Source organism: Gracilinanus agilis, chromosome 3 (assembly GCF_016433145.1).
Source record: "Gracilinanus agilis isolate LMUSP501 chromosome 3, AgileGrace, whole genome shotgun sequence".
NCBI lineage: Eukaryota > Metazoa > Chordata > Mammalia > Didelphimorphia > Didelphidae > Gracilinanus > Gracilinanus agilis.
The window spans coordinates 203,919,425-203,939,270 of record NC_058132.1 but is presented as its reverse complement, the minus strand read 5'-3'; the positions used below and the strand labels follow the sequence as shown (position 1 = coordinate 203,939,270).

Genomic DNA, 19,846 nt, shown 5'->3' with positions numbered 1-19,846 from the left:
ATATATATATATATATATATATGTAATTAAATTAAAATGTTGGGAAAGAAGCATGGATTCAGCCCTTAACTCTGTCCTAAGTGCTAAGGATACAAGTCTAATCAGAAAGGTATTTCTTGCCCTCCAGGAGCCGCCATTCTCATGTAATTCTTCAATTCCACAATACAAAAGGGAGATGGAAAGGAAGGAGAGGGATGGAGGGACCACTGTAGGGAATGCTTGTTTCTGAAGTCTGAAAGCCAAGAACAAGGCTGAGAAGGAAAGGGGGATACGTCTGGGATCCCATAAAGTAAGTCTAAAGAGAGAAGGGGACAGAGTTTACAAAGGGATTGGCAAAGTTGAGAAGGCCCCAGGATGAGGGAGCCCAGGCACAGAGGGAAGATCTAGGGGGGATCCTGGGAGAAGCTTGATTTTAATGTCTGGAAGCAAGGAACAGGAGGGGAGAGAAGATTCGCTGAAAACATCTTTAGGACAACCCAAGTAGTAGATAAGACAATGGAGATCAAATATATTTTGTTCAGTCCCTACGTCATTTGATATTTTTAGTTTTTTTTTTTTTTTAAACCCTTAACTTCTGTGTATTGGCTCCTAGGTGGAAGAGTGGTAAGGGTGGGCAATGGGGGTCAAGTGACTTGCTCAGGGTCACACAGCTGGGAAGTGTCTGAGGCCAGATTTGAACCTAGGACCTCCTGTCTCTAGGCCTGACTCTCAATCCACTGAGCTACCCAGCTGCCCCCGATATTTTTAGTTTTTAAGTGTTCTATTTTGAAAGCTTTTGGGGAAGCAGAGCCAAGATGATGACTGAGTAGCAGGAAGAAATATATATATGCATATATATGGAGCTTCTCCTCTCCAAAAACTCTTACAACAGATTTAGAAAAAGTACCAGATTGAAACCTGATGGGGAAATCCAAGGGAAAAAAATCCTTCCCCTCCCCCCTTTTAAAAACCCTTACCTTCCATCTTAGAATCAATACTGTGTATTGGCTCAAAGGCAAGATGAGTAGAAAAGACTAGGCAATGGGGTTGAGGTGACTTGCCCAGGGCTACACAGCTAGGATGTCAGACATTTTTTTAGAACCAGTGGGCAAAGTGAAAATAAAAAGAAATCTGAAAATAAATCTCCTAGGAACATTATAGCCAAATCTAGAGCATCTAAGGTTGAAGAAAGAAGAAAGAGAGAGTGCTTGGCTTGGAGTCAGGAAGGCTCACCTTCCCTAGGGTTCAAATCTGGTCTCAGACACTTTCTTAGCTGTATAACCTTGGGAAAAATCACTTAACCCTGTTTGTTCCAGTTTCTTCAATTGTAAAATGAGCCAGAGAAGGAAATGGCAAATTGCTTCAATATCAGTGCCAGGAAAATGCCAAAATGGGTCATGAAAAGTTGGGCACCACTGGAATAACTGAACAACTGCAGAAAGAATTTCAAGCAGCCAGAAAATTTTCAAGTACCAAGGTGTCACAAGTCTGATTTACCAGCTACTTCTATAAAAGAACATAGAGTTTGGATTCTAAAAGGCAAAGGATGCATGCTTACCATCAACAGTAACAACCAAAAAGATTGAATACACACACATCTATATGTGTATATAGATACATATATAGAATATGTATTGTAAGAGTTTAAATTTAGGTTTTTGACTAAATATTAAAATTATAAAGTAATATTGTGGTCACTGATTTAAAAATATTATAACTTAAGTCAAAATTACTTTTAGCAACTTTATTTACAAAGAGGTAGAGATATTTAAAGTGGGAAATATAAGAAGAAGATAGAGAACTGTCTGGCCTACCACCCTAAGTGCTGCTCCAGGGTCTGGCTCAGCCCCAGCAGGGCTTCCCCAAATCCAATCTCCACATGGATATCCTGGTAATCCTCAACCAGAAGTCCCGGTGGTGTCTTCAGCCAGAGTTCCACCAATGCAGTCTCCTCCAAAGCTAAGGCAGGGATCTCAGTCACTCACTCCAAACACCAGAAAGGGAATGAATCTACCCTGGAACCAATCTCTCCAGAAGCCAGGAAAATAATTCCTCTAGAACATGCTGGTCTCTTTTTTTTTATGTTTCTTTTTTCCAAGTCACTTCCTGTCATTTCTTGTCATTCTCCCTTCTTCATAGAAACCAGTGGAAGTCTTTCAATCTGCCTAGTACTGCCCAAGGTCGGGTATAGTGACCTTTGGAAGTGTGAGCTTACTTTAGTAAGTGACTTGTGAACTCTCTTAGTGGTAAGTAGGGGGTACTTTAAGTTTTTGATTTGATTAGTTAAAAACAGGCAAGGGGAAAGTTAATCCTATATATATGTAATATACTGTGAAGATATGTATATAATATGCATGTATATGTCTGTATACCCAGTTTTTCTTGCCCTCAGGATATATACATATATATATAAATATATACACATACGCATGTATATAATTCTACAGGGGGAAAATGGATCTTTATTTCATTTTTCCCCCCAGATCCAATATATTTTATTATTTATTTTTCTTTTTAAAATTAAAAAAAAAACACCTTTTTATTTTAAAATATTTTTCCATGTTTACAGGATTTATTTTCTTTCCCTCCCCTCTTTCCTCCCCACCTCCCAGAGCCAACAAGTAATTCTACTGGGTTGTACAAATGTTATCACTTGATATCTAAGAAAATGGAACTTTAATGAAAGAGGAATTCCAAGCATTCTTTTTTTTTTTTTTTAAACCCTTACCTTTCATCTTACAATCAATACCGTATATTGGTTCTAAGGCAGAAGAGTGGTAAAGGCTAGGCAATGAGGGTTAAGTGACTTGTCCAGGGTCACACAGCTAGGACGTGCCTGAGGTCAGTTTTTAACTCTGTCTCCAGGCTTGACACTCTATCCACTGAGCCACCCCAGCTGCCCCCAACTTCCAAGCATTCTTGATAAAAAGACCAGAGCTTTGAAGCAATTGTGAAGTCAAATACAGACGTTAATAGAAACATAAAAAGGTAAACAAGAATTGACAAGGATAAAAGACTAAATAAGGATATACTGCTTACATTCTAATATGGGAAGATGATACACATGTCCCCTTTGAACCCTATCATTCTTAGGGGTTCTAGAGGGAATTTATTAGACAAGGTCTGGGGAATGGCTCTGTTATGTCTTGATCTTAAGAGAAGCATAGAAAAGAGAAGGAATACACTGGGGATGAGAGAGGGGAAGGACTGTTAGGGAGAATGATCTTACATAATCAAGATGAAAAAATAGACACCTAGATTGACAAAAAGAAGGGGTGGAGAGAGTGGCTATAGCTTGAACTTTGTTTTCATCTGAATTAGTCAAAGGAAGGAAAAATATATTCACATACAGTTGGGAAGAGAAATATATTTTACTCAATAAAGAAATCAGAGGGAAAGGAGCAGAAGGGAGAAAAGGGAATTAGGATTGTTGATGAAGGGAGGGAAACATAAGGGAAACAAACTAAGGATGTAAAAAAATATTTTTAGTTCTTTTTGAAGAGGCAAAGCATGGGAATCTGACAAGAGGGCCCATAAACTAGAGGACAGTTGTTCAAACTAGTTGAACAAGTTGTAATCTATAAGTGTAATGGAATACTGCTGCGCTGTAAGAAGTGATGAAAGGAATGGAATGACTTTAGAGAATTCTGGGAAGATATGAGCTGATGTTAAAGGAAGTAAACAGAACCAGGGGAATAATTTATATGATGACAACATTATGGTAAAGACAAACAACTTTGAGAGAATTAGGGATGGGAGCAGCTGGGTAGCTTAGTGGATGGAGAGCCAAGCCAAGAGATGGAAGATTCTGGGTTCAAATATGACTACAGGTACTTCCTAGCTCCATTACCCTGAGCAAGTCACTTGACCCCCATTGCCTAGCCCTACCATTCTCCTGCCTTAGAACCAATATACAATATTGATTCTAAGATGGAAAGTAAGGATTTAAAAAAAAAAAAGAAAAAGAATTAGGGACTCTGATCGATGAAAAGATTCCAGGAGACTAATGATAAAACATGCTACCTCTCTCCTGATGAAGAAGCAAAGGACTCAAAATGTGACAGAGAATTCTTGAATCCTGTCTTTTTTTTAAAAAAAGTTTTAGTTGCCTGTCCTGAGCACTGAACATGCTAGTTCTCCTCAATACCAGCATATACTTACCCAGGCGACATAAATATTTGAATTGAGCTTGAGCAAAACAAAAGTCAAGGGGGCAGCTGGGTAGCTCAGTGGAGTGAGAGTCAGGCCTAAAGACAGGAGGTCCTAGGTTCAAACCCGGCCTCAGCCACTTCCCAGCTGTGTGACCCTGGGCAAGTCACTTGACCTCCATTGCCTACCCTTACCAATCTTCCACCTATGAGACAATACACCGAAGTACAAGGGTTTAAAAAAAAAAAAAGTCAAGGAAAATCTACGTGGGTGCAAGCGTGTGCCTAAACACACACAGATTCTGTGTTACCCTGGCAATTGTTGATTTCTCCTCTTGGTAGGCCTTAAGAATCCTCTAGTTGGGACATCTAGGTGGCTCAGCATATAAAGAAGCAGGCCTGGGTTCCCATCCAGCCTCAGATACTTCTTAGCTTTATGACACTGAGCAAGTCACTTAATGCCAGAATTGCTTAGCCCTTACTACTCTTCTGCCTTAGAATTCATACATATTTATTCTAAGACAGAAGGTAAGAGTTTAAAAAAATAAAGAACACTTTAGATTCCATCCACACAGTACATATACTTTGCAGAAGAATTCTAGTGGAGTAAGTATGTAACACTTCATTACATGGAAAGGTCACACTAGACAACACATAGAACATTTTCTGACTTCACATCTACGTGTGAAACATAAACTTACACTCAAGAGAGAAGTTTGTCTGCCTCAACTATACACAGAGAAGTTCTGACTCTCGGTTTTGCCATCATATATAAAGTATTCTTCTTCAATGTTCATAAACCCCCAAATGCCTCTAAATCATCATGATCTTTTTTTTCCTACCCTGTTCCTCCTCTTCATCATGACCTTCAAATTCAACTACTTCTCAGGTCCTTCCTGGGCCATCATCCCTGCTCTGCCTAGGCTTTCCTCTCTTCCCTAATTCAACTCTACATTAATCTCTACATGTGAGTTCATCATTCCCATGTTCCACACCTAGAGGGTTGTTGGAAAATGTTTAACAACCAGGCTTGGGGGAAATGGGGTGCTGAAATGTATACAGGCACTTTTGGTGAACTTGTATGAACACTTTCTTTTGTTCTTCTAGATGAACTTTGCTATAATTTTTTTTAATTCCATAAATTTTTTTTTTGGTAGTTTGACAGGCACTGAATAAGTAGAGTAATTTCAGTAGGATGGCCATTTTTATTATATTAGCTCATCCTACCCATGAGCAATTAATGTTTTTCCAGTTATTTAGATCAGTTTTAGTTGTGTGAAAAGTGTTTTGTAGTTGCGAATTCTTTCTTAAATCTAGAAAGCTAACAAAACAATAAATCAAACCATGATTTATAGTAATTGACCCATTTCTGGGGTGCAAATGCTCAAACTGAAAATTTAATTGTAAAAAAAAGAAAAAGAAAAAGAAAATTTAATTGTCAGCTGTCCGAAGTCTTTAAAGTGCTGCTCCAGCACACCCATTTGATCAATCTATAAATGATAAACAAAAATCAATTAAGCACCTACTAAATGCCAGGCATTATCCAGAGGATACAGAAAGAGGCAAAAAGACAGTTCCTGCCCTCAAGGTGTTCCCAATCTAATGGAGACTACATGTAATCAAATGTATGTAAAGCAAACTCTCTGCAGGATAAATAGGAAATAATTCACAGAGGAAGGGACTACAGAATGAAGAGGGGCTCAGGAAGATTTCTTATAGAAGATAGGATTTTAGTTGAGACTTAAAGGAAGCCAGTAAATAGAGCAGAGAAAGGAGAACATGCCAGGCATAGGGGATAATCAGAGAAAATGCCCCAGAGGGGACATCTAGGTGGCTCAGTGGATTGAGATCCAGGCCTAGAGATGGGAGGTCCTGGGTTCAAATGTGACCTCAGACACTTCCTAGCTATATAACCCTGAACAAGTCACTTAACTCCCCACTGCCTAGCCCTTACCGCTCTTCTCACTTAGAACCAATACATAGGATTGATTCTAAGAGGGGAGGTAAGAGTTTTTTTTTAATAATTAATTAAAAGAAAAAGAAAAAGGGGGCAGCTGGGTAGCACAGTGGATTGAGAGTCAGGCCTAGAGACAGGAGGTCCTAGGTTCAAACCCGGCCTCAGCCACTTCCCAGCTGTGTGACCCTGGGCAAGTCACTTGACCCCCATTGCCCACCCTTACCAATCTTCCACCTATGAGACAATACACCGAAGTACAAGGGTTAAAAAAAAAAAAATTAAAAGAAAAAAAAAGAAAGGCTAGGAGATGGAAAGTTCTGCTCTTGAAACAGACTGGATAGTAGAGTATGTATCTGGGATTAAGATGTAAGAAGACTGGAAAGGTAGCATGGGCTAGGTTACGAAGGGCTTTGAAAGCCAAACAGAGATGATAGGGAGCCATTGGAGTTTATTGAGTAAGGAGGATGACATGATTGGATTTATACTTTAGGAAAATCACTTTAGTGGCTGATTAGAGAGGTGAGGTGAGGAGGATCTGTACCAGGGGCAGGGTCAAAGGAGAGAAGGGGGCCTATTTAAAAATTTTTAAACCCTTACCTTTGATCTCAATAGCTCTTCTTAAATCTATAGTCCTTCCCTCTGTTAATTATTTCCTATTTATCCTGTTCTAGTTTGTTTTACATGCATTTGTTTGCATATGGTCTACCCATTAGCTTGTGAAGTCTCTGAGGGCAGAGACTGTCTCTTTGTCTCTTTTTTTTTGCATCCACAGAACAGAACAATAGGTGCTTAATTGATTTTTATTTATTGTTTATTGATTAATTAAATGGATGTGCCATAGTAGCTCTTTAAAGATCTGGGAGAGCTAACAATTAAATTTTCTTTTTCTTTTTGGATAATTAAATACTGTGTATTGGTTCTAAGGCAGAAGAGCTGTAAGGACTTGGCAATGGGGGTTAAGTGGCTTGCTCAGGGTCACATAGCTAGGATGTGTCTGATGTCAAATTTGAACCCAGGACCTCTCAGCCTACTGAGCCACCAATCTGCCCCCTCTAAAGATGTTTAAAGGTGAAATCAACAGACTTTGGCAAAAGCTTGGAGATGGGGGATGAGAGATAGTGAGAAATCAAAGATGACTCCTGGATTGGAAGCCCGAGAAACTGGGATGCTGTTGCCCTTTACAATAATAGAGAAGAAAGGAGGTGGATAGGGTTTAGGAGGGAAGATAGTGAGTTCCATTCTGGCTATGTTAGTTCAAGATGTCTGCTGGATATCCAGTTTAAGATATCTAAAAGGCAGCTAGAGATGCAAGATTGTAAAGAGAAACTAGGACAAGAAATGTAGATTTGGAAATCATTAGCAAAAAGAAGTTAGGAAACCGCTAGGTGGCTCAGTAGATTGAGAGCCAGGCCTAGAGACTGAGGGTCCTGGGTTCAAATATGGCGGTGGATAGTTCCTAGCTGTGTGACCACCCTGGACAAGTCACTTAACCCCCATTGCTTAACCCTTATTGCTCTTCTGCCTTGGAGATAATACAAAGCATTGAATTTAAGATGGAAGGTAAGGATTTAAAAATATAAAAAGAGAGTAATTAAATCCACAGAACTGATGAGCTCACCATGTGAAATGGTAAGGAGTGAGAAGAGAAAATGGCCTAGGACAGAACCCTTAGAGGGTGTGATCTGGAAGATCCATCAGAGGAGACAGAGAAAGGGTGTTCAGAGAGGTAGGAGAACCAGGAGAGAATGGTGTCCTGAGAACCTAGAGAGAAGAAAGTATCAAGGAGAGAGTGCCGGACAGGAGAGGCCCAGGAGAATGAGGACTGGGAAGAGGCCATTGGATTTGGCAAAGAAAGGATCCTCAGTACCTTTGGAAAGAGGGGTTTCAGTGGAATAAGGCCAGAATCCTCAGACTTTACTGCTAATGAGTAGAGCCAGAGAAAAAACAAATTACAAATCAGTGCTGACTGGGTCCTCTATGAATGTATGTTCCATAATTTTAACTTGTCCTTCACTGCAACAAGGCAGACATTCTATCCCTCCCTAATTTATTCACCATAATGGCCTCTTCTCAAACCTCTCCTGGCACCTCTATCCTCTTACCTGAGGACCTTGCCTCCTACTTAGAAAAAAAAAATTTGAGGTCATTCTAGGAATATTTCAGCTTCTCCCCTCCTCACTCTGACTTCATCCTGTCTCATGCATTGAGGTAGATAGCCATCGTCCTTGCCAAGGCAAATCCCTCTACATAGCTGAATCCCATTCTATACTGTCTTCTCTAACAGATTGCATTTCTTCTGTCTCTACTCTCACATATTTTCACTCTCCTTGCATCTGGCTGTTTTCCTGATGCTTACAAAATGTCTGTGTTTCCCCTACTATTAAAAAATTCTAAGATGCATTGATAAAAGGGAAGTCTCTATAAACAGCAAAGGAGAGGGGAGGGAGAGAATTTAGGACTTGAAATTAAAAAAAAAGTAAAAATTGTTTAAAAGTGTAATTGAGGAAAAATAAAATATTATCAAATAAACTAATTTAAATATTTGTCATATAGGATAGCTCTCTGAGAGAGGACAAGGAGGAGAGAGATGCTGAAAGCTTTAAGTGATATAAAAACAAAAGATATCAGTAAACATTTCTTTTTAGAGGTAGCTGGGTAGCTTTGTAGATTGAGAGCCAGACCTAGAGAAAGGAAGTCCTAGTTTCAAATCTCGATGCAGATACTTCCCAGCTGTGTGATCCTGGGTAAATCACTTACCCTCCATTGCCTAGCCCTTACCACTCTTCTGCCTTGGAACCGATACGTGATATTGATTCTAAGATAGAAGATAAGGGTTTTTTAAAGTTATTTTTAAAACACACTCACTTGATTCAACTATCCCTACCATCTGTCATCTTATATGTCTCTTTTTAAAGGCTAAACTCCTTGAGAAAGCTGTCTACACTTGGTACCTCCATTTCCTTTCTCCTAACTCTTTTAAAATCTTCTGCAATCTGGCTTCTGATCTCACCATTCATCTAAAATTGCTCTCTCCAGAGTTAACAATGATCTCTTAGTGGTCAAATCTAATGACCTTTCCTGGATCTTTCTTGATTTCTCTGTAGCCCTTTGATATTGTCAACCACTCTCTTTTTCTGGATAGTCTCTCCTCTCTAGGTTTCATGACTTTGCTTTCTCCAGGTTCTCCTACTTGTCCTCAGGATCTTTTGCTAAATTTTCAGTCTGATCACACCCACTAATGGTGCTGTTCAAGGATTTGTTCTGGACCTTCTTCTGTTTATATACTATTTTTAAAAATTCCATATTTTCTATTCTAGTAACAACTCTAAGAAAGAAGGGCAAGAGATAGGCAATTGGGATCAAGTGACTTGCCTAGGTTCACACAGCTAGGAAGTATCTGAGGCCAAATTTGAACCTAGGACTTGCCAAATCCAGACCTGGCTCTCTCTCCATTTTGCCATCTAGCTGCCCCTCTATATACTATTCCTAATATAAAATCCTCTGCTTGGCTTTTAAACCCCTTCAACAACCTGGCTTCTTTTTGCCTTTCTAATCTCATATTTTGTTATTGTTGTTGTTCAGTTGCGCCTGACTCTTTTGAATCCCTCATTTGGGTTTTTGAGGGCAAAAATACTGGAATTGTTTGCCATTTCCTTCTCCAGCTCATTTTTATAGATAAAGAAACTGAGACAAACAGAATTAAGTGACCTGCTGTAGTATACAGAATTGGGGTCATATAGTAAGCTAGAAAAAACTATATGACCCCAATTCTGTATACTACACTGCCCAGGGTCCCATAGAGAGTAAGTGTCTGAGGCTAGATTTGAATTCAGGACGACTTGGCTCTGGATCCAGAACCCTATCCACTGCACCACCTAGCTATCCTTTATACCCTCTAGAGCAGGGGTTGGCAACGTATGGCTCTCGAGCCATATCTGGCTCTTTTGAGGACCAGATATGGCTCTTTCTGCAGGAGCCATAAAGTTTTTTTCAGGCGCTGTTACAGGAGTGCACTGTGAGCACTGTATGGCTCTCACGAAATTACATTTTAAAAAATGTGGCGTTTATGGCTCTCACAGCCAAAAAGGTTGCAGACCCCTGCTCTAGAGAGTCTATAATCTTGAGACACAATCCTAGCTGTTCCTCTAAGGACACACTTTATCTCATTGCCTATTCACAAGCTGTCCCCCAGGCCCAGAATGTTTCCTCCTCACCTCCAAGCTTCCTTGGCTTTCTTCAAGACTCAGCCCAAATTCCACCTTCTAGGGGAAGCCTTTCCCAGTCTGGTACATTGGTAGTTCTTTCCCTCTGAGGTTGTCTCCATTAATGCTGTGTAGATCTCATATGTCCAGTTATTTGCATTTTGTCTCTCCCATTAGAATGTTGGCTCCTTGAGGACAGGGGCAATGTATCCCCCAGCACTGATTGTAGCGCTTGTCACCATAATAAGCACTTAAAGAATATTCCCCAATAAAATCTACTCTGGAGAAAGGAGCTGATATTCATTCATGTGAGATCTAACCAATAAGGCTTAATAATAAGGCTTAATGCATTCTTGACAACCAAAGGCAATTGTATTTTAACATGGAACAAAGAATCAATCAAAGGAATGACTCTCTAATGGGAATTTCAGTCATCATCGAGCCTGCTCTATTCCCAGTACCCTGCTATGGTACGTGGAGTAAACCTGCCATATTTATGGAACCAGGTCAGGTGAATGGCAAAAGCCACTCATCCGGGATCCCTCTGTCCCTGTTTGCCACTCTGCCTTCTTTCCCTCCCCTGCACCTTCACCCTTATGCTGGGCACATACCGAGTGAAGTTGTAGATCTCCTGGACGTTGAGCCCTCCAGGAGGGCTGTTTTTCAGTGCTAGGGCAATTAGGTGGCAATAATTAAGGGGAGGCCTGGACCACCGGACCCCCATCTGGGTGCTCCTATGTCTCCGAAAGCCTTGACGGAGTTCTTTTTTGTGGAGTGATGGCAGAGTTGTGGAGGTGTTCTCTTCTTCCTCGTCTGTGAGCTAGGAGAGTATATAGAGTCAGGTGTGGGGTTAGATTTAGGGGCTAGGTTTGTAGGCAACTAGGGTTTGATGTCGAGCAGTGAGAAAAGATTCCTCACTAGGAAATTGTTCCCTCAAATCAGATGGGACAGGAGACAATGGGATGGATATCATCTAATGGGATGGGGTTGTTATTCAGTCATTTTTTGTTATGTCCCACTCATGACTCCCTCTGGGGTTTTCTTGGCAAAGATACTGGAGTGGTTTGCCATTTCCTTCTCCAGCTCATTTTACAACTGAGGAAACTGAGGCAAACAGGGTGAAGTGACTTGCCCGGGGTCATATAGCTAGTAAGTGTCTGAGGCCAGATTTGAACCCAGGAAGATGTGATATTGGAAATTTGGGATTCCTTGAGGCTCTTTGAACTGATTTTTGAGGTCCCTGGTCTAAACTTCCTGTGGACACTTAGGACTCTCAAAACTACATTTCCCACAATTCCTTTTGTACATATACAAGTGGGCAGGAAGTGTGATTACATAGAGAGAGGTATAAGACTCTGGACGTGATTGGGACATGCTCTCTTTCCTATGAAGCAGCCAAGAGGAAGGTATGGTGGTCGATTCGAATTAGATCTTAGCAGGCACCTGGTTCTTTTTAATTATCAATATGGCTGTTAATACAACCCTAATATCTTTAAATATATCCATCTATATTAATTTTATCTGTAACAAAGATAAGATGAGTTTTCCTGACTCCAGGTCCTCTCTCCAGGCTGCCACCTAGCTGCCCTCTATGGGATAGGGTAGCATCATTTATTATCCCTAAAAGGAGGCTGAGGAGGTTTTCTTGAGGGGCAGGAGAAGACCTGTATCCATACCTCTTGTTCACTGGTGGAGGCCTGGGGCTGTTCGCTGATGGAGGGCTGGAGCTGCACGCTGTCCTCTGAGCAAGAAGCATTTTCTTCTTCTTTCGGGGATGGAGGGTCTGGTTCCTTTGAAGCCTGCCTCTTAGGAGGAGGACATACTATGTTGAGATCCACCCACATCCATAAATTAGGTTCCAAGGCAGTATCTGCATGGAATAGGAAAGTTAATGGCCTCCGTCCCTCCTTACCTTGCCTAGCACTCCCCAGCAATGCCTTCTCTCCAACTTCCCCCTTGCCAAGCTTACTCTTCTTCCCAAAGGCACTAATCTCCTTAGGGGACCTGAGGAATCAGTCAATAAACATTTATCAAGTGTCTGCTGTGTGCCAAGTGAAAACTAGATGACTCAGTGGATAGAACTCTGAGCCCGGAGGCAGGAAAATCTGAGTTCAAAGCAGGCCTCAGACACTTACTAGATGTGCGATCTTGGTCAAGTCATCCAACCTCTTTTTGCCTTAGGGAAGGAAATAGCAAAACACTTCAGTATCCTCCTGCCAAGAAAACCCCATGGATAATATTGGTCTGCCATGGTCCAGAAGGTTACGCAGAGTTGGACAGCATTGCACAACATGTGCCAGGTATTATGCTAAGTGCTAGACATCAAAAAGAGACAGAAGATAGCCTTGCCTCCAAGGAGATTAAAATTGAAGCAAAAAGCAAATAAATCTCTACAAACAAGCTTTATACAGAACAAATTGGTTGTCATCCTTCTTACTTGAAGAAGACTAAAATAACATCACTATTGGTGATGCCTTTTGGTTTTTAAATTTTTAAAAATTTTAATAACAAATTTCCACATAAGTTTTCTGAAATTATTTGATCTAGATTGTCTCCTCCCTTCTTCCCTCCCCACTCCTGGAGCTGACAAGCCATTCGATCTAGGTTATATATGTATTATGGTGATGCCTTTTGACTAGTGCATGAATTGGATTTAAATGAGGCAGAGTTGCACAAAGTCATCAGCCTCACTCTCTCTTTTAGAGTCATCAAAGTCCAGTGGCAAGACCAAAGTCAAGATGAGCGGGGATGGCCAAGGATCTAATGGATGACCTTGGCTTCTTCCATGTCTAACCAAGCTCCGTCATGCCTGCTTCTGCCACTTTCATGACTGTTGGAACAAATTGTTCTCATCTATGCCTTCCGCCAGAGGAAATCTTTAGAGGGGTAGACATCCCCTAAGTCATCAATAGGTCTGAGGGCTGTTGGTTACCCTCAACCTGGCTTAGACCATCTGCTGGGACAGTTTTTATCAGGGTATGACTGCTTCACATACTACAAATTTCTTAGAGTCACAGGAGGGGTTGAGAGGAAGAAGAAAGGATTCAGCAAGCCCTCACCCCCAAAGGGACTTATTTTCCCTGAATACCACCATACACTCCTACAGGATAAATAGGAAATAATTTTTTTTTAGATTTAAGTATTTTATTTTTTTAGAAAAATTTTCCATGGTTACATGATTCATGTTTTTACTTTCCTCTTCAATAGGAAATAATTTAAAAAAGGAAACATTAGAATTAAGAGGGTTTAGGAAAGACTTTATTTAGAAGATGGGAATTTTTTTGAACCCTTACCTTCCATCTTAGAATCAATACTGTGCATTGGTTCCAAGGCAGAAGAGCAGTAAGGGCATGGGAAAAGACTTGAACCCAGGACCTCCTATCTCCAAGTCTGGCTCTCAATCTGTTGAGCCACCTAGCTGTCTCCTAGATTTAGTTGGGAGTTTGAGTAGTGCCTGGCTCATAGTGCTCAGTAAATGTTTCTTGATTGACTGATTAAAAGAAGCAGAAAGAAGTGGTAGTCCTAATGTGGGGTAGGAGAACATTCCAGGCATTGGGGATGGCCAGAGAAATGTTGAGTTGAGAAATGGAGTGTCTTGTTCTTGAACAGTAAGGATGCAAAAGGACATTGGGAGCAGATAAGAAGACTGGAAAGGTGCGGTAGATTATGAAGAATTTTGTACACCAAACGGGATTTTGTATTTGATCCTGGAAGTGATAGGGAGTCTCTGGAGTTTACTGAGTAGGGAATGACATGATTGGACCTACCCTTTAGGGAAGTCCCTTTGGTGGCTGAATGGAAGATGGAATGGAGTAGGGAAAGACTTAAGGCATGCAGACCCACCAGTAGCCACTGCAATAAACCAGGATTGAGGGCAGCTACATGGCTTAGTGGATAGAGAACCAGGCCTGGAGATGGGAGGATCTGCGTGCCCATCTAGCCTTGGACACTTCATAATTGTGTGACCCTGGGCAAGTCATTTAGTCCTGATGGCCTAACCTGTTTTGTTCTTCTTTCTTGGAGTTAATACTAAGACAGAAGGTAAGGGTTTAAAAATAATAATGTGGGTAAGATGATGAGGGCCTGCACTAGAGAGGTAACAGCATTGGAGAGAAGGAGATAGATTGGAGAGATGTTGCAAAGGGGAAATCGGCAGGCCATGGCAACAGACCGAATGTGTGTGTGTGGAGGGAAGTGAGAGATAAAGAAGGACGAGAATGACACTTAGGTTGAAAGGCCTGGGAGGTTTGGGGTATTGGACTCTGTCGTTGGCCCCTGGCAGTAAAAGAGACAGGAAAAGGGTTCAAACATTTCATTCTCATGGGACATCCTGCCCCTGAGCCCTTTTCTTCTGAAATTAGCTGGGGCACTGACTCTCATGGAGCCGGGAAGGACGCACTAGGTATTTGCAGGAAGCAGAGATGGAAGAACTGAAGAAGGCAGTGAAAGTAGGCAGAGGGCAGAACAAAGGGGCACGTGCCAAAGGGAAGATTGGCATGAAGGTCTCTACCCCTACCTTCTTCCGTTGGGTTCCAGCTCAGCTTTTAAGCACAACTCAAATGGCATCTTCTCCACAAAGGCCTTTGGGTCTGCCACCTCCCCCTGGATGTCACACATAATGTTTTAGTCCTTCTCCAACATGCTTATCTTGTGCTGTTTAGTTCTTTTTAGTTGTCTGACTCTTCATGACCTCAGGAAACTTAGGTCAATAGGGTTAAGTGACTTGCCCAGGGTCACACAGCTAGTACATGTCTGAGACCAGATTTAAGCTCAGATCTTCCTGGCTCTCTACTGATCTACTGAGCCACTTAGCTGCCCCTCACAGAATTATTAAAGTTTTTTTGTGTTTGTGTCTTATTGGATCCTCTCCTAACCTCTAGACCAGTGATTCCCAAAGTGGGTGCTGCAGCGATCCAGGGAAGCAGTGATGGCCACAGGTGCATTTATCTTTTCTATTAATTGCTATTAAAATTTTAAAAAATTAATTTCCAGGGGGCTAAGTAATATTTTTTTCTGGAAAGGGGGTGGTAGGCCAAAAAAGTTTGGGAACTGATTTAGACCATAAGGGTAGGTACTTTGTTTTATTTAAATTGTATTTCTGCTGACTTTTGGTTACACTAAACATCCCTGGGATTCTGAGGCTTTGTCTGCAGAGGCTGAAGTTCCTCCCATGACCACCATTCCTAGCTCCATCATGCTCAGCCACCTCTGCTCCACCCCTACTGTATTCCTACTCTACCTTACCCTACCCTTCCATTGTGCTTTCTGGAACCCTTTTTCTATCTATCTATCTATATGTTTTTAATCCTTCCTTGTGATCTCAGTAACAACTCTAAAACAGAAGGACAATGGCTAGTTAATTGGGGTTAAGTGACTTGTCCAGCTAGTATCTTAGGCTAGATTTGAACTGGGTCTTTCTGACTCCAGACCCAGAGCTGCTCCTCCTCTTCTTCCTCTCTCCCTCCCTCCCCCCCCCATTGCTATATTGTTGTTGTATCTGATTGTCTCTTCATGACCCTGCAGACTGTAGCAGGTTAGAATTGTCCATGAGGTTTTATTTCTTTTTTTTTTAAACCCTTACCTTCCATCTCAGAATCAATACTATGCATGGGTTCCAAGGCAGAAGGGTGGTAAGGGCTAGGCAATGGGCCTTAAGTGACTTGCCCAGGGTCACACAGATAGGAAAGGTCAGATATGATCCCAGGGCCTCCCGTCTCTAGGCCTGGCTCTCAATCTACTGAGCTACCCATCTGCCCCACATGAGGTTTTCTTGACAAGGATACTAGAGGTTTGCCATTTCCTTCTCCAATGGATTAAGGCAAACTGAGGCTAAATGACTAGCCCAGGGTCACACAGCCAATATCTGAGGCTAGATTTGAACTCAATTCTTCCTGACTCAAAGCCCAGAGCTCTATCCACTGAGCCACCTAGCTGCCTCTGTTGTTAATGTTAATCACTGTTAATAATTAACTCCCCTTCATATTGAAATATCACTTTGTATATATCAGATATTTAATTTCTTCATACTTATTTCCCAGCAGCATTAGAGAGGTTTCATTTTTGTCTTTGTATCCCAAGTACCTAGCATGTAATAGGAGCTTAATAAATTCTTATGAGTTGAGTTGCCTGCCTGGGGATTATTAGCCCAGTGCTTTACACCTGGGTTCCTGCTAAGTTTGTCTGTGTTTCCTCTAGAGAAACTAGCCTTCCCCTGGCCATGTGAAAGCTCTCCCAGAGGGTCAAGACCAAGATTCACTTCTCTCGGTCAAGGTGGTTTGGTTCACAGTGAAAACTGAGGAAATGCTGGCTGGTTTTAAGTTTTCTTTTCCCGAGTCTAATCCAGAGTTGTGTATTCATCAACTTTATCTCTGTTGATCCCAAAAGCAAGGCTGCCTACCTACCTACCCACCACACCAGCCCTCAATTGGGGAACCTGGAACAAATTAGTTAACAAGTATATCTACAGAGCACCTGCTATATGCTAAGCATTAACCTGGGTCTTTGAACTTGTCTTCTTAAAAAATTAATAACTAATTTTGAATATAATTGGATTCCTAGAATCTTATGTATTTTTATTTTATGTATTTAAAAACATTCTGAAAAAGAGTCCCTAGGCTTTGCCAGACTGCCCAGGGGATCCATAACATAAAAAATGCCTAAGAATCCCTCATCTGGGGCTTTTCAGGCCTTTTTCCTTTAGCTGTTTGAAAGACAGGGAGAGAAAAGGAAAGAGAGAAAGTCAGAGACAGAGAGAGAAGGAAAGAGAGAGGGAGGGAGAGAGAGAGAGAAGACAGAGGGGAGGGAAAGAGAGANGAGAGAGAGAGAGAGAGAGAGAGAGAAAGTCAGAGATAGAGAGAGAAGAAAGAGAGGGGGAGGAAAAGAAGAGAGGGAGGGAGGGAAAAAGGGGGCAGAGGGAGACAGACAGACAGACCAGGGTGGAAGAGAGAGAGACTGAGACACAAAGAGAAACTGAGACAATCAGAGAGAAATATCAGACACATCTGAGAACCCTACAAGACAAATTCTCCAGGGCTAAGAAGAAAGGTCCAGAATCTAAGCGCTGTAGGAGCAGCAATGGGGAGCTAATAACTTAGAAAAGTAACAATTAATGGAGAAGTATTTATTAAGTTCTGAGCACTATGCTAGGTGCAAGGGATACAAAGTAGAGGGTAGTGAAAAGAGCCCTGAGAAGACCTGGGTTTGAATATTTTTTGGCATTGTGATTCTGGGCAAGTCACAGTCTCTGACGTTTGGCTTTCTCACCTGTAAAATGGGAATGACAATACTTATACTACCCATATCACAGGGTGTTTTGTGAGGACCAAATGCAAACCTTAATTTAAAGAGTCCTGTGAAAGTCAGCTTTTATGATTATTACTACTTCTTGAGCTAAAAGGAGTATGAACATCTGTCGCATGAGATTTGACTTGATGTTTTCTAAGGTCCTTTCTAACTAATTGTCTATGTTTCTGGGGCAGAGAAAGTCAGGCAGACTCTTCTTCCTGAGTTCAAATCTGGCCTCAGACACTGACTAGCTCTGTGACCCTGGCCAAGTGACTTATCCCCCTTTGCCTCAGTTTCCTCATCTATAAAATGAACTAGAGAAGGAAATGGCAAAGCACTCCTTTGTATCTTTGCTGTATGACTCTGGGCAAGTCACTTCACCATTTGCCACAGTTTTCTCATCTGTAAAATAAACTGGAGGAGGAAATGGTAAACTGATCTAGTATCTTTGCCAAGAAAACCCCAAATAGAGACATGAAAGAGTCGGATGTGACTAAAACAAATCAACTACAAAAGGGGTATTGAGTCCTTTAGGAGTCCTGTCTGCCCTCAGTAAGAACAGGGTGGCAGAACCCTGGCACTGAGAGGGACTTTAAATAAAGCTGATCCAACCTGCTCATTTTACAGAAGAGCTAACTGAGGCCCAGAACTAGAAAGGTTGGCTATGGATCCTTACAAGAGGCAGGAATACCAATGTTTTTTTTTTTTTTTTAAATTCGGTATTAGGCAAGGAAGAGGATACGGAACAGTATCAGTCCCTGCCCTCAGAGGGCTTTTAGTCTAGCTGCTTACATCCTTTCCTGCTTCACTGGCTAGTACTGTTAGTTATCCCGTGCCTTAGCTCCCACAACTAGTTAGTGGTAGGGCTTGGAAGCAAAGCCAGGCTTCCTTGATACTCAGGAAGGCATTTTTCTAAGAAGTGATGAAAGGACTGTGGGATAAATAAAGGGGAACTTTCCCCTGCTTTCTCCTCTCCTCTCTCATAGAATCTCAGCCTCCTTCCCCCCAGCCCTGGCTTCCTTCCCTCATTGGTTACATCGCTCACTCACCTCTGGGGAGCTGGTCAGTGGTGGTCGCTAGCTTTAACTCTTCATTCATTTTCCAGTCCAGCAGACCTGGGACCTTTCCATGGAGGCTTTCCCAGAATTCACGATTCTGGAGCTTGGGATTCATTTTGGGGGGAGTGAGGAGAGAAACATACCTCCAAAGAGCAAAGAGATCTGACTCCTTTAGCCTCTGCTCTTTAGTTCCACACAGGTGGTGGGGAAAGTCTTTAACTCCTCAGTATTTCAGAGGGTGATCCAATCAAATGATCCCTCCCTCTCTCCCTCCCTCTTAATCTTAGTTGGCCCATCCCTGGCTTCCATTTCTGTGGTTTAGAAGCCTTAGGAACATAATGTATCCTCTGGATACCTGGAAGGGAGAATCAATCAGTCGACAAGCATTTATTAAGCTCCTACTATGTACAAAGAATCATGTTAGGCTCTGGTGATACAAAGTCAATGAATGTATCAATCAACAAACATTAAATGTCTAATGTGTGCTAGCTCCATTCCCTTCTCTCAAAGACCTTACATTTTTTCTTTTTTACTTGTTTTTTTTTTCCTCAATCACATGACAAAATAAAATTTAAGTTTCATTTTCTTTAAGTTTGAGCCAGATTTCCACCGTCCCTCCCCAAGACGGTAAGCAACCTGATACAGATTTTACATGTGTAAGAGTGCAAAACATCTTTGCATATTAGTCCTTTTGTAAAAGAGAACTTGAACAAGTGAAAAAAAAAAGAAGAAATAAAGTGAAATATAGAATGTGTCAGCCTGTATTCAGACCCCATCAATTCTTTCTCTGGAGGCGGATGGTATTTTTCATTCTGACAAGGATCTTACATTTTAATGGGGGAAGCAACAAGTGTGTGTGTGTGTGTGTGTGTGTGTGTGAATAGAAATAAACACAAAGTAGTTAAATATACTAGGGGTAGTAGGTGATATAGTGGATAGTGCCAGACCTGGAGTTAGGATGATTCATCTTCCCGAGTTCAAATCTGACCCTGAACACCAGCTGTGTCACCCTGGGCAAGTCATTTAACCTTGTTTGTCTTTGCCAACTGATTGTTTCTGGGGCAGCAGTGGATAGAGTACCAGGCCTGAAGTTAGGAAGATTCATCTTCCTGAGTTCAAATCTGGCTTCAGATACTATGTGACCCTGGATAAGTCACTTTCCCCAGTTGGCCTCAGTTTCCTCATCTGTAAAATGAGCTGAAGAAAGAAATAGAGAGT

The 19,846-nt window shown here is 41.5% G+C and overlaps 1 protein-coding gene across 1 annotated transcript in view; it reads right to left on the bottom strand.

Moving 5' to 3' along the window:
* The window catches only part of FOXR1 (forkhead box R1), a 26,757-nt gene extending 8,014 nt beyond the window's left edge, over positions 1 to 18,743 (bottom strand). The window contains exons 1-3 of the mRNA XM_044666373.1: positions 18,620 to 18,743; positions 11,963 to 12,156; positions 10,898 to 11,106 (exon numbers count right to left, since the gene is read on the bottom strand). Of these exons, the coding sequence (XP_044522308.1) occupies positions 10,898 to 11,106; positions 11,963 to 12,156; positions 18,620 to 18,743 (527 nt within the window). The remainder of the gene's footprint in view (positions 1 to 10,897; positions 11,107 to 11,962; positions 12,157 to 18,619) is intronic.
* Between the last annotated feature and the right edge of the window lie 1,103 nt (positions 18,744 to 19,846).